The sequence below is a fragment of the Dermacentor albipictus genome, chromosome 9 (genome assembly GCF_038994185.2).
Source record: "Dermacentor albipictus isolate Rhodes 1998 colony chromosome 9, USDA_Dalb.pri_finalv2, whole genome shotgun sequence".
Classification (NCBI taxonomy): Eukaryota; Metazoa; Arthropoda; class Arachnida; order Ixodida; family Ixodidae; genus Dermacentor; species Dermacentor albipictus.
Window position 1 is genome coordinate 70609501 of NC_091829.1, and position 13812 is coordinate 70623312.

At 47.7% G+C, this 13812-nt stretch overlaps 2 protein-coding genes and 1 pseudogene across 3 annotated transcripts in view; 2 read left to right on the forward strand and 1 right to left on the reverse strand.

Moving 5' to 3' along the window:
* Positions 1–13812, reverse strand: part of LOC135908567 (glutathione hydrolase 1 proenzyme-like) — a 102437-nt gene that overhangs the window by 64696 nt on the left and 23929 nt on the right. The window lies entirely within an intron of this gene.
* On the forward strand, positions 3143–4886 carry LOC135908566 (probable ATP-dependent RNA helicase DDX5). Its single transcript, XM_065440368.1, has one exon. It carries the CDS (start codon positions 3251–3253, stop codon positions 4697–4699), a length of 1449 nt encoding a protein of 482 aa, XP_065296440.1. The 5' UTR covers positions 3143–3250; the 3' UTR covers positions 4700–4886.
* On the forward strand, positions 10699–12468 carry LOC135908565 (probable ATP-dependent RNA helicase DDX5 pseudogene; annotated as a pseudogene).

Sequence of the window (13812 nt, forward strand, 5' to 3'; positions counted from 1 at the left end):
TCGCGACCTCTGTAGCCGTAGGCGATGCGAAGACAATTATATTCGGGTCAGTGGGGGCCTTACTAGGAAGAAGGCTTAGCATACCTGGATGCGGAACACGTCACGAAGCGTGTGCATTTCAACGCTTATCGGGGGCAGTGTGCCACAGCAGGGCGTCGCGGATACAACGGTCAAATGATGGCCCTTCTTAGAAAACAATGGAAGCATTGAGGGCCTTCAAACTTGAATTTTAGGCAGCCGCGAGTGATTCAAGAGTTCCAGTTGCTCGACATTTGCAGGATAGGAAACGTTTGACACCTATATGCACTGTTTCCAAATGCACTAGGTAGGTTCTGCATTTCAATGAACGCGTTTCCCTATGCAATGGCAATGCAATGCACTATGCATGGGCATAGTGCATGCATAGTGCATAGTACTTTCACTATTCAATGAGCATGTACTACTCATCAATCAGCCTCTCGCTGACTTAGGTCACTGAGCCTATGTCACTGAGTACACGGCAAGCCAGAGAACGATTCTCAGCATGCGCAAGCCCCGGTGCACCACTCTTCTTGCATCGGAGGCCACGCGCAGAACTCTCGGCCGCGCCACCAGGTGGCGCCGTGTATCCTTAAAAGAAGCGCGAGAGAGGAGCGCGGCTTCCGCATTACGTGTTTCTCAGCGTCTGCATGCAGCGACGTGGCATGCCTTTCAGAGGTCACGCGAAAGCTTCGCGGCGGCACCACTAGGTGGCGCCTACTGCTAGGGAAGCGCGACAGAGGAGTCCCGCTGCAGTACCACCCAAACATTATTTTGGCTGCTACTGTTGCCAAAATAATGTTTCTACATAACTAAATAAGGTTTCTACATAACTCGCTACAGCTATCACAATGCACGGTGGCGCTAGTTTGATGCAGCGATAAACGCATTACCGTCGACAGCCAACGCGAGGTGGGAATACTGCCGATGTTATTTCCATATTAGTGCCGACGCATTTGAGTAGTGCCTTCTCGCGGGCGACGTCAGCCGGGGGACTCCGCTGCCCTGCCGCGCGCACTCACTACGTGAGAGCAGTTTGATGGTGCAGCCCGACCTGCCATGCTGAAATTTTAATGCGCAAGCATTCTTGAGCTACGTGCCTCGTAAATCTGTCATTCCGTCCGTACGTCCGTATGTCTGCCAGGCGCGACACCAGGTGCTCCATAGGCATACGTGGGGTCCTGTAGAGGTATATCTTATAACGGCTTACGGCGACGTTAGACTACTGAGATATGCGGTTATAACGACATATATTGTGTACTGAAGAGGTACTAAGGGTAATTAAGGTTAGTAAAGGGCTGATAGAGTCAAATACGATGAAATTATTTAAGCCAAAATAATAATATTCGAAACTAATGAAGGGTAAGGAAATGCAACAGAGACTAATTGCGCTTCCATTATTTAGGCGTAATGAATATCATTATAATTAGCCTAAGAAACAGTAATTTAGGGTAAAATAGTTCAAAGCTGAAACAATAATTAGTAAGGTTATTCGTGATAATTTAGAGCTAATATTAAATTAGGAAAATGTCATTATCATACTTTAGGGCATAATCACAAATAATTAGGCATTTTTTCGATTAATAAATAATTATACAAACGTCGCCATCAAAGGACCAATCGCTTTCGGATGCACCAGAGACTACGCGTGCAAGATGTGCAAATGTAAAGTATGCTCATGCCCTATCTAACATGTCCCACTGGCGAGTATCTGCGTAATTTCTTGAAGTTTTAGAATGCATGTTTCCAGAACAGAACACTACTACCTGCAAAATTGAGCGGAATCGCCATCGGGGTAACGCTTATTGTGGGTCGTGTCTGTGCTCGTCTGGGAGGTAGCAGTGGCTACACGTATACGTTGACGTCATTCGTTTCTTGTCATAACTGTTCCGTGGTCAGGACGCGGCAATAGTAACTTCACGACCCCCTTTTTGACGATGAACTGTAGCTTTCGACCTTCGGCTACCATGTCGCCGCAATAATACAGTGCTTCTACGTGTCCCGGACATGCTGCGTGTTAGATAGCCCGCTACGCTGGCCAGAGACCTTTCAGTTTTGTTGCTCCCCAGCACTTTAAGCATATCACGAAGCACGTTTGACGCCATTCTCAAGAAATGAAGTGCTTGCTGCGAAGGGCTATGTCATGCAGTGCTTCTTACTTACTCGTGAAGGGAATCCTCTACTGTATCAATATAAATCACGGTTTTGTTTTTTTCATTTCAACCAACATATATCGGCATGTCCAGGGCGGCTCCCGGTTCCTTCAACGCCAATATTCATCCAGAAATGGTCTCTGACGTCATATTTGTTCCTTTATATCGTTTATATCGTTTATTGAGCATTTAAAGTCTGTTATATCAAGCTAGTTTGCTTTTGCGACATGATTCTTCTTTAGTGTTCGATCTTTAGATGCAGATGCAGATGCAGCTTCAAACATTAGCAAATTTTCTGCCTTGCCAAAAAGTGCTCTACGACTAGCCTGTAAAGTCCCATATCGCTACCACAGTGCAGAATTGTTTAAGAAGCACCAGATCATTCAGGTTCCATTGATGTATGATTACAAGCTATGCCGTTCATATAAACTCGGTTTGCTGAAAAATAATGATGCCATGACAAACCTAGCAAGGCTAGAGAAAAACTTCCTTGCTTATAATGTGAGCCATCCTGAAGTATGGTACGTCGCCAAATGTAGCACAAATTACGGAAATCAAATGTTCAAATTTCAAGTACCTACGCTTCTAAACCACTTAATAAAGAAAATAAGATTGACATATCTAGTACATCACCAAAACAACTGCGTGTAATGATTGTATAATGATGTGATACGATGATTTTCTATTTGACTACTGTATAATCCCCTTTACAGTAACGTTTTATAACTCCTGTAAGCGTTTTCCTCTTAGTAGGTTGTACTCCCTTACCCGCACGCTTCTATGCTTCCTCGTGTGATAGGGGTTCAGGGCTCCACAAGCTGTTTTTACAGCTTTTACCTGTCCTCCTCGTAACATTTTCTTGTTGCGGAATAAACTCAATTCAATTCAAACTCAGATGTGAATTCTTTGCCAAGCGCTCTAGTCAGTGGGTATGCGCCAGTCTATGACGTAGTCATCATCATCAACAGAAACAACATTCCGACAACGACCGCCGGGCCCTTACGCCGCCCATGGCAGGAGGGACCTCGTCTGGCGAGCGGAAAGCACGGAAAGAATCCTCCTGAAACGAGGAACGAAAGATGTGGCTTGGGGTTCCAATGCCTTCAGACAAAGCCAAAGGAGACTTCCGAAGCAATACGGCTGGTGGAGTGTGGAATGGAGCCAACGGCTACCGGAAGAGCCAGGTCGGCTGGTTTCTTCGCAAACCAGACTGGAAGAAGATCCAGCTGCCGCCGTTCGAGAAGAAGCTCTGCGAGGAACACCCGGCCACGACGAGCCGGTCAATGGCCGAAGTGGACGCCTACAGAAACGTCAACGGTGTATCGGTGAAAGGGAAAAACGTCCCGAAGCCCATCCTTTCCCTGGAAGAGTCCAACTTCCCGGATTTCGTCGTCAAGAGCATGGAGGCCCAACGCGACCGCACTTCACCCACGCGCATCGAGGCACACTGCTGGCCCATCGCACTCAGATGCCGGGACTTTCTGGGCATCGACAAAACGGGATCGCACAAGACACTCGCCTACGTCGTGCCTGCAGTCATCCACGTCAGCCGGCAACCGCCCTTGCAACAGGAAGACGGACCCATCGCCGTCGTGCTGGCTCCGACACGAGAGCTGGCCAAGCAGATTCACAGCACGGCCTTAGAATTGGGTGAACACGCCGGACTCCGCAGCGTGTGCGTCTCGAACGGCGAGCCCAAAGAAGGTCAGTACGAAGGGCTGAAGAAGGCCTGCCACATCTGCGTGGCCACGCCTCGACGCCTCATTGAGTTCCTCGAGGAAGGCAAGGTGAATCTGCACCGCTGCACGTACCTCGTGGTGGACGATGTAGACCGCATGCTGGCAGTAGGTTTCAAGCCGATAGTCCTCAAGATTGCCGAGCTTTGCCGGCCGGATCACCAGACGACTATGTGGGCCGCATCCTCGCACAAAGAGCTCAGGCCCTTTGTCGAGGAGCTGCTCCACGATTACATCGAAATCGAGTTCGGGATGGCGCAGCTAGCCGCTGGAAACAGCGTGGAGATGACGGTCGATGTGTGCCAGGAGGAAGAGAAGGAAGCGAAGCTAGCCGAGCTCCTGGACGACGTCCTCAAGGAAAAGTCAAAGAAAGCCGTCGTCTTCACCGACACGAAGAAGAAGGCCGACGAGATTGCTTGGATGCTCCGAATCCGGGGCTGGCCTGCCATCGGCCTTCACGGCAAGAAGGGGAGAGAGGAGCGTGGATGGATCGCTTCCAAGTTCCAGGCTGGTACGTCGAACGTGCTCGTGACGACGGACACGGTTGCACGGGACTTGGTCTTCGAGAACGTGTGCCTGGTCGTGAACTACGACTGCCCGGCCTGCTCGGAGGTCTACGCGCGCAGGTCGAGCTGCGTCGCGCGCTCAGGTGAACCAGGCGTGGTTCACACGTTCATCAATCCAACCCAGCAGCTGTACGCCACGAACTTGATAGCAGTATTGGAGCACGCCAAACAGCCGGTTAGACCGGAGCTCTACGACATGACAAAAAAACCTCGTTCCAAACGATGATGCATTCGACACCGGCGATCGGCGAGGTGCTCCGGGTGACGGCGGGTCAAGGAAGGAATTCGCTGTTATGTAGAGTGCTCTGAAATTTGCCTGTCTGCGTAACTGATGCAAGAGGCAGTAGTCTGTTCAGCTCTATACCAACTAAAACTGATGTAACCACATATAAACGTAAGTCTTTTGGTCTTGCTTGGAGAGGTTATTACTCGGAATTAGCGAAAGATAGCGCACAAATCTATATAATTAAATTTAATTAACCATCTATGCTCCAGTGGGTTGCAGTCCTCCAACAATATAACTGATCGGGGTATTGGAGTATACTTGTTGCCCACTGCTAAAAAAACGGCGTCATCACATGCCAGTGCATCTGCGAATACATAAGTTAAATATTCCTGCAATTCTTGCAAAAACACTACAGTTTTCTTCCAAAAGTGTCAGCTCCTTCCTTTGATTGTGCTAAATCCCATCCAGTCTTAACTTATATAGATGTCATTGTAGCGGCCGCAAACTCATGAACAATGAGACCTTCTTACTGCGAATTCACTTTACTGTCAAATATTCATTCTTATTTTTCTTTCTTAGTAAAATCAAGCAACCCGCTTTGGGGCATCGACCATGAATCGGGCGGTGAAAAGAATATTACTACAACTTTTCGTGCGGAAAATAACGTGAAATGAAATAACTCTCTTGGATATGCGAATTAAGGCGTCTACTCTTAAAAATATGAAGACTTATATTGCTATATATTGCAATAAAGCTTATGTGAGCATAAGATGTAAAAAGAACCATTTTATCATGGACCCAAGACCTCCCAACCTGCATCTGAGGCGGCGGCACTCGCCTCCTGATTGCGTGTCGGAGGGTGGGTAGATCATCTTATCCGTTGGACAATAAAGCTTATTCTTTCTATCTATCTATCTATCTATCTATCTATCTATCTATCTATCTATCTATCTAACTATCTATCTATCTATCTATCTATCTATCTATCTATCTATCTATCTATCTATCTATCTATCTATCTATCTATCTATCTATCTATCTATCTATCTATCTATCAATCAATCAATCAATCAATCAATCAATCAATCTATCTATCTATCTATCTATCTATCTATCTATCTATCTATCTATCTATCTATCTATCTATCTATCTATCTATCTATCTATCTATCTATCATGGAATTCTTTTTGTTTCGCGCAGAATATTGCACAGTGCTTCAAACAAGTATCTGTGGCTATAACCCAGTGCGGTGCCCCCAAAGGAAAGAATTACAAGAGGAGTCAGATAGAAGGAAAGGTTTTAGAAGGGTTCATCTAAAAACCTTTCCCGTTTAACAATGAGCCGCAGACACGTTAAAAGAAAGGTTGCAGAGATTCACTCTCATTGTACAAAGGACACAAAGGTGACATAGCCAGACGAGACCTGTGAAAGTATGATGTGGTCCGGTTCAGTAGGGTTACTCGGCATCGTAGGGTAATCTGTGCCGCCCAAGTAATCTCCTGGAGCACCATTTCCTCTTCCAAGTAAACGTGTGATGCGGGAAATCAGACGTTGAAAACGATGATTCGGTGATGTTATTTATAGTATCATATATTCCGAATCGCTTAGCAGCGGCTAAAGCCGCTTATTAACCCTTGTTACCTTGTTAACAAAGGTAATAGACCTTTGTTAACATGGGAACTAGAAGACCATAGTGGGATGCTACTGCGAGTGCATATTCACATTTACTTAAGGCTAAGTCTTTGCGGCCTGGCAGCTACACTAAACGAACGAGTCGTTAATGTCATGGAACGAGAGAATAGGCTACTTCTAATCAACATGACGCGTTGGGCGTCTTAGTAAAGAACAGCGAGACAATCATTTAAGGTATGGCTGATTGCGGAGATGATGGTAATTCGCCTAAAGACTTCTGCTTTCCCGCCTACTTGGATCACAAGCAGGTAGCAAACAGGCAAATGGGCAGCTCATCAGGCCGCTGTGCCGAGGGAACAAGGTTAGGAACCAACCGACGGGCCAACATGGGTGGCTGAATTTGTGGCAATGTATGCGTACAGGCCGTTTTTTCACGCTGAGACGGTCACTATTGATAAGGAACTGGGTAGGTAGCGCGGTTTGAAGACACTCTTTGTCACCGACTTGGAGCACAAGGTATGTCCCACTCAGTATGCGATGGCCTTCAATGAACCTCTTTGATGGCTACATGGGACACTGTATATGTGTCAGGAGGTATGTGCCACCCTTCAAGGAACTTGTTTTACGCCTACTTGAGGAATTAGTGGTTCGTCACTCTGCAGTGACAGGAAATATCCCCTTAAATTTCTCCAATGCTGAGCGGAAGCGAACCAACGTCAGAGAGGACAGCAACTCGACGCATTTTCAGGTTATGATGGTAATGATGATGATGATGATGATGCCCTTGAGTTTGGCGCATACGCACTTACGGTAATTGGCCAAGAGCCGGGCAGACTTTGCTTATGTGTTCAGGTAATGAATATAAAAATCTATGATTTTGTTGCATAAATTGAAGCAAGGAAAACTCAAAACGGTTGAATAGACTGACATTCAATCAAGTGAAAAAAATTATATATAATATAAATGATGCAATAAAGGAGGAATGTAAAGAATAAAACGGTCAACAATGAAAGCGGTTTGATTCAGTTATTAATTTTTCTAAGGCGATGGACACGTTCCTGTGTGAGTGCCCAAGCACAGACGCTCCGAAAGACAGCGGGTACCGGAGTGTTCAATGGCAGGCCAAGCTGTCGCACTGTAATTTCTGATGTCATATTTCTCAAGGAGGAGAAACGCCGGCATTCCAGTAAGCAGTGTTCGATCGTCTCTAATGAGTTACAAAAATGGCACAAAGGGGATATTGCCAGACCAGATCGGTGGATGTATAAATTTAGAGATGGGACTCGACAACGCAGACTCGTTAATGTCACTTCCGTTTGTCTTGTTTTGCAAAATTTCCTGCTCCAAGGGAGTTGTAAGTGGTTTGGTTCCGAGGATGATTTAAGATTTGATTTTTAAGTTAAAAGGATGTGTCTTCTAAACCTGACAGACGTGATAAAACTGGTGCTGCCCCAAATGCGCGGCGTAAGTGCGGCGTTTCAACGAATGTCTTTCACGTCAGTGTGTTGAGCTGCTAAGCACGAGGTCGTGGGATAGAATCCCGGCCACGGCGCCCGCATTTCTATTGGGGCGACAAGAATGTGGAAAACCACCGTGTACTTAGATTCAGGTGCACGTTAAAGAACTCCAGGGGGTCCTGAATGTTCCGGAGTCCCCCCCTACCGCGTAGCTCAGAATCAGATCGCAGTTTTGACATGTCATCATGATCAGCCTGGTTACGCCCACTGCAGGGCAAAGGCCTCTCCCATACTTCTCCAACTACCCCGGTCATGTACTAATTGTAATTGTGGCCATGTTGTCCCTGCAAACTTCTTAATCTCATCCGCCCACCTAACTTTCTGCCGCCCTCTGCTACGCTTCCCTTCCCTTGGAATCCATTCCGTAACTCTTCATGACCATCGCTTATCTTCCCTCCACATTACGTGTCCTGCCCATGCCCATTTCTTTTTCTTTATTGCAACTAAGATATCATTAACTCGCGTTTCTTCCCTCACCCAACCTGCTCTTTTCTTATCCCTCAACGTTACACCTATCATTCTTCTTTCCATAGCTCGTCGCGTCGTCCTCAATTTAAGTAGAACCCTTTTCGTAAGCCTCCAGGTTTCTGCCCCTCACGTGAGTACTGGAAAGACACAGCTGTTATAAACTTTTCTCTTGAGGGATAATGACAACCTGCTGTTCATGATCTGAGAATGCCTGCCAAACGCACCCCAGCCCATTCTCATTCTTCTTATTACTTCAGTCTCATGATCCGGATCCGCAGTCACTACCTGTCCTAAGTAGATGTATTCCCTTACCACTTCCAGTGCCTCGCTACCTATGGTAAACTGCTGTTCTCTTCCGAAACTGTTAAACATTACTCTAGTTTTCTGCAGATTAATTTTTAGACCCACCCTTTGGCTTTACCTCTCCAGATCAGTGAGCATGCATTGCAGTTGGTCCCCTGAGTTACTAAGCTAGGCAATATCATCAGCGAATCATGTAAAACCCTATAATTCTTTATCGCTTTAGCGAAATGAGTCATCAATGCACTGGGTATGCACCGCTCTTTAACTAACCTGTCGCCAACTTGGATCGCTGAGTATATGATGCCTCCAAGTGTGTGCTGCAAGCCAGGAAACAATCGTCAGCATTCGCATGCTTCAGCACGCCACGCTTCTGGCTTCGGAAGCAACGCGCGGACTTATCGGTGGCGTCACCAGATGGCGCAGCGTATCCTTAAAAGAAGCGCGAGAGGAGCGCGGTTGCCGCATTAGGTGTTTCTCAGCGTTGGCGCGCAGCGACGCGCCATTCCTCTCAATTCGCGGCAGCTCCGCTAAATGGCGCCTACTTTTCTTAGCGAAGCGTTACCGTTGACAGTCAACGTCAGATGGGTTCTTCCAATTTTTTTCCATATTAGGAAGACTGCGATGGCGCGGCGCGCGTGCTCGCTACCGAAAACAGCTTGATGGTGCCGCCAGAACTACCATGCTCAAATTTTAAAGCGTAAGCATCACAGAGCTACTTTCCTCGGAAATCGGTGATTCCGCCAGTCCGTCCGTCTGTTTTTAACGCGTGGCACCATGGGCTCCATAGGAATTCGTGGGATCCTACGGGGGTACATATGGGAATTGCGTATGAATGTGTACGACTACCGAGGTGTGTCATTATGACTATATCTATTGAGTACTGACGAAGTAATCAGAGAAGTTAAGGTTACTAAATGACTAGTAAGCTTATATGCGATGAAAATACTAAAGGCTAAAAGAGCTAATGAAGCATACGGAAGCCCAACCGAGATTCATTACAATGAAAAACACAAGCTAATGAAGATTAAGATATTTAGCCTAATACAGAGTAGTTTAAGGTAATATAGCTAAGCTTAATCATTAATAATTAAGTACAGTCATGAATGGTTACATAAAATAAACAAATAACTGCTTAAGCAAACGTCCCCATCATAGCTTTAATTGGGCCTAAATAATTCATTATTTCATGAATAAATTAATGACTAAATTATTCATAATGCAAAAATCACTCCAATCATACGTCCAAGCGCTTTCGGATACGCCGGGAACATATGTGTGCAAGATGAGAAACTGGAAAAGTATGCTTACGCACTCTCTGCCATGTCTCACTGGCGAGTGCCTGCGTAATTTCTCGAAGTGTTAGGATGCACGTTTCTAAAACCGAACACTACTACCTGCAAAACCAAGTGGAATCACCATCGGGATTACGCTTACTTTGGGTCATGTCTGTACTCCTCTGGAAGCTAGCAGAGGGTACAAGCATACGTTGGCGGCGTGTGCTTGTCATAACGGTTCCGCAGTCGGGACGCGGCAATAGTAACTTCACGGCCCCCTTTTTGACGATGAACTGTAGCTTTCGACCTTTGGCTACCATGTCGCCGCTATAATACAGTGCTTCAAGGTGTCACGAGCACGCTACGTGTTGGATCGCCCGCTCCACTGGCCACAGACCTTTCAGTTTTGTTGCTCCCCAGCATATCACGAAGCACGTTTGACGCCATTATCAAGACATTAAGTGTTTGCTGCGAAGGGTTATGTCACGCAATGCTTCTTACTCGCGAACGGCGTTCTGAATTGTATCAATATAAATCACGGTATTTTTCATTTCGGCCAACATCTCACGGCATGTCGAGGGCGGCTCTCGGTTTCTTTAACGACGACATTAATCGCGAAACGGGCTCTGCCGTAATATTTGTTCCTTCATTTCGTTTATTGAGCATTTAACGTCAGTTGTAACAAAGTATTTTCCTTTTATGGCCTCATTGTTTCTTTAGTTTTGGATTTTTAGATACAGATGTGAATTCATGGCCCGCTGCTGACCACTCAGTGGAGATGCGCCACATTCTATGACGTTGTCATCATCATCAACAACAAAAACGCTCCAACGCCGACCGCCGGGCCCTCACGTGGCCATTGCCGGGAGGGACTTCGTCTGGCACGACGGAAGCGCGGAGGACATCACCTTGAAGGCGAGGAACGAAAGGATGTGGTTCTGGGATCTACCGCCGCACTTGAGGAGAGAGGAAGGAGACTTCCCCAACAATAAATTTCCCGCAGGACGGGATGGAGCCAACGCCTACCGGAAAAAAGACGTACGATGCTCGTTTTGCAAGAGACACGGGAACAACTTCCAGCTGCAACCGTTCGAGAAAGAGCTGTACGAGGAACACCCGGTCACGGCACGCAGGTCAACGGCCGAAGTGGACGCCTACAGAAACGTCAACGGTATCTCGGTGAAAGGGGAAAACGTCCCGAAGCCCATCCTTTCCCTGAAAGAGTCTAACTTACCGGATTTCGTCGTGAAGAGCATCGACGCCCGGCGCGACCACACTTCGCCCACGTGCATCGAGGCACACTGCTGGCCCATCGCACTCAGGTGCCGGGACTTTCTGGGCATCGCGGAGACGGGACCACACAAGACGCTCGCCTACGTCGTGCCTGCAGTCATCCACGTCAGCCGGCAACCACCCTTGCAACAGGAAGACGGACCCATCGCCGTCGTGCTGGCTCCGACACGAGAGCTGGCCAAGCAGATTCACAGCACGGCGTTAGAATTGGGTGAGCACGCCGGACTCCGCAGCGTGTGTGTCTCGAATGGGGAGCCCAAAGAAGGTCAGTGTGAAGAGCTGAAGAAGGGCTGCCACATCTGCGTGGCCACACCTCGACGACTCATGGACTTCCTCGATGAAGACAAGGTGAATCTGCTGCGCTGCACGTTCCTCGTGCTGGACGAAGCAGACCGCATGCTGACGATGGGTTTTAAGCCCCACATCCTCAAAATTGCCGAGCTCTGCCGGCCGGATCACCAGACGATAATGTGGGTCACATCCTCGCACAACGAGCTCAGGCCCTTTGCCGAGAACCTACTCTACAAGTACATCGAAATCGAGTTCGGGACGCCGCAGTTAACCACTGAAAACAGCGTGGAGATGACCGTCGACGTGTGCCAGGAGGAAGAGAAGGAAGCGAAGCTAGCCGAGCTCTTGGACGACGTCCTCAAGGATAAGTCAAAGAAAGCCGTCGTCTTCACCGACACGAGGATTAAGGCCGACGATATTGCGTGGAAGCTGCGACTCCGGGGCTGGTGTGCGATCGGACTTCACGGCAAGAGGACGACAGAGGAGCGCGACTGGATCGTTTCCGTGTTCCAGACTGGACCGTCGAGCGTGCTCGTGACGACCGACACGGTTGCGCAAGACTTAGCCCTTGAGAACGTGTGCCTGGTTGTTAACTACGACTGCCCCGCCTGCTCGGAGGTCTACGTGCGCAGGTCGAGCTGCGTCGCACGCTCAGGTGAACCGGGCGTCGTTCACACGTTCGTCATCCCGACCCAGCAGCTGTATGCCACGAACTTGATAGCAATTTTGGAGGACGCCAAACAGCCGGTTAGACCAGAGCTCTACGCCATGGCGAAGAAAGCTCGCTCCAAACGATGATGCGTTCGGCACCAGCGGTCGGAGAGGTGCTCCGGGTGACGGTGGACCATGGAAGGAACTCGCTGTCATGTGGAGTGCTCTGGAATTTGCCTGTGTGCGTAACTGATGCAAGCGGTAGCAGCCTGATTAACTCTACGCGAAGTAAAATTTATATAGCCGTATATAAATTTAAGTCAATTAGTTTCAATTCAAGAGTTTATTCTCTGGAATTAATGAAAGATTTGGTACAATACAACATGACAAAACTTAAGTGTACCATCTAGGGCCTAAGTAGCGTGGCGTTTTTCCACAAAATTGTTTGTCGGTGCAATGGAGCATACTTGTTAAACATTGGTAAAAAGCAATCGCGCAATCAAGTGCCAGTGCTGTAGCGAATACCGAAGGTAAATATTCCTGCAATTGTCGCAATTGAGGTACAGTTTTTTTTCAAAAATTGTCTGTTCCCTCGATTCCACCACGTTTGATGAATATAGATGTGATTTTAGCGGCTGCAGAGTCATGAGCGATGACTCCTTGTTACTGCGAATTCGTTTTACTGCAAAAAAAAATTATGGCTTTCCCGTAATCGAGATGAAAGCATGAAATGTCTACCGGCAAAGCAGATTGGTTGGAAACGACATCACCTACAATCTTAAAATGGGTATAGTGCATATTCGCAACAGCACACCACACCAAACCACGCCACTACAAACGAACCTGTTTTGAACTGAACTTCATTGCTAGTGTCGCCTCGGCCAAACAGCAATCCCCGGTGCGCCGTACGCTTCCGGCTTGGTCTCGCAGTGTGGCGCTATTTCTCGAGCCGCGGAACTCAAGGACCACTGGCTTTGACTCGCAACGCAGTACCAGGGCCAAAAAAAGACAATCAAATGTATGGTGCCTTGCATCTGCCTTTTGAACGTCGCTATTGGAAATGACAAATAAAACTTGAGCGTAGTAGAAGTAACATCTTGAGTTTGACTGACTGACAGAACAACCTTTATTGAAACCAGCAAGAGGTGGTGGCTGGGCATAAGCCTCCCACGTGGGCACGTCTAGGTGTTGCCTCTTCGCCGCCTCGTAGGCTTGCTGGGTCGCCCAGAGTGGTCGTCAAGGTTAGAGCTACGCACAGCAGCGTGCCATCTTGACGAGAGGGTCGTGGGGTTAGTGTCGGGGTATTATTGTGTACAGTCCCAAAGAATGTGTGGAAGTGTGGCTGGCTGTGTCTTACAGGTATGGCACGTGGGACTGGGGCAAATGTCTGGGTAAATCTTGTTACGGTGTAACGAGCGACAAGTATTGGTTTGTAGCAGGCGGAAAGTTGTAGCCTGCGCTCGGGATTGTTTGTTGTGTGGGACAAAGAACTAGGAAGCACTTTTTTGTAACTTGGTTGGGCAGTAACTAGCGTGTGTATTGCGGCCCCGTACAATAAGTTACGGGCCATTAACCTGATTTTCAAAGTTTGACTGGTTGCCGGGATGTTCTCGCTTGAGTGCCCGGATAATGGTTCTGGCTTTTGGCTGAAGGTCAGTTGTAGGTCGTCGACAACAGGAGCTA

Excerpts from the sequence above, each read along its gene's own strand:
- LOC135908566 (XM_065440368.1), top strand. The coding sequence starts at position 3,251 with ATGTGGCTTGGGGTTCCAATGCCTTCAGACAAAGCCAAAGGAGACTTC.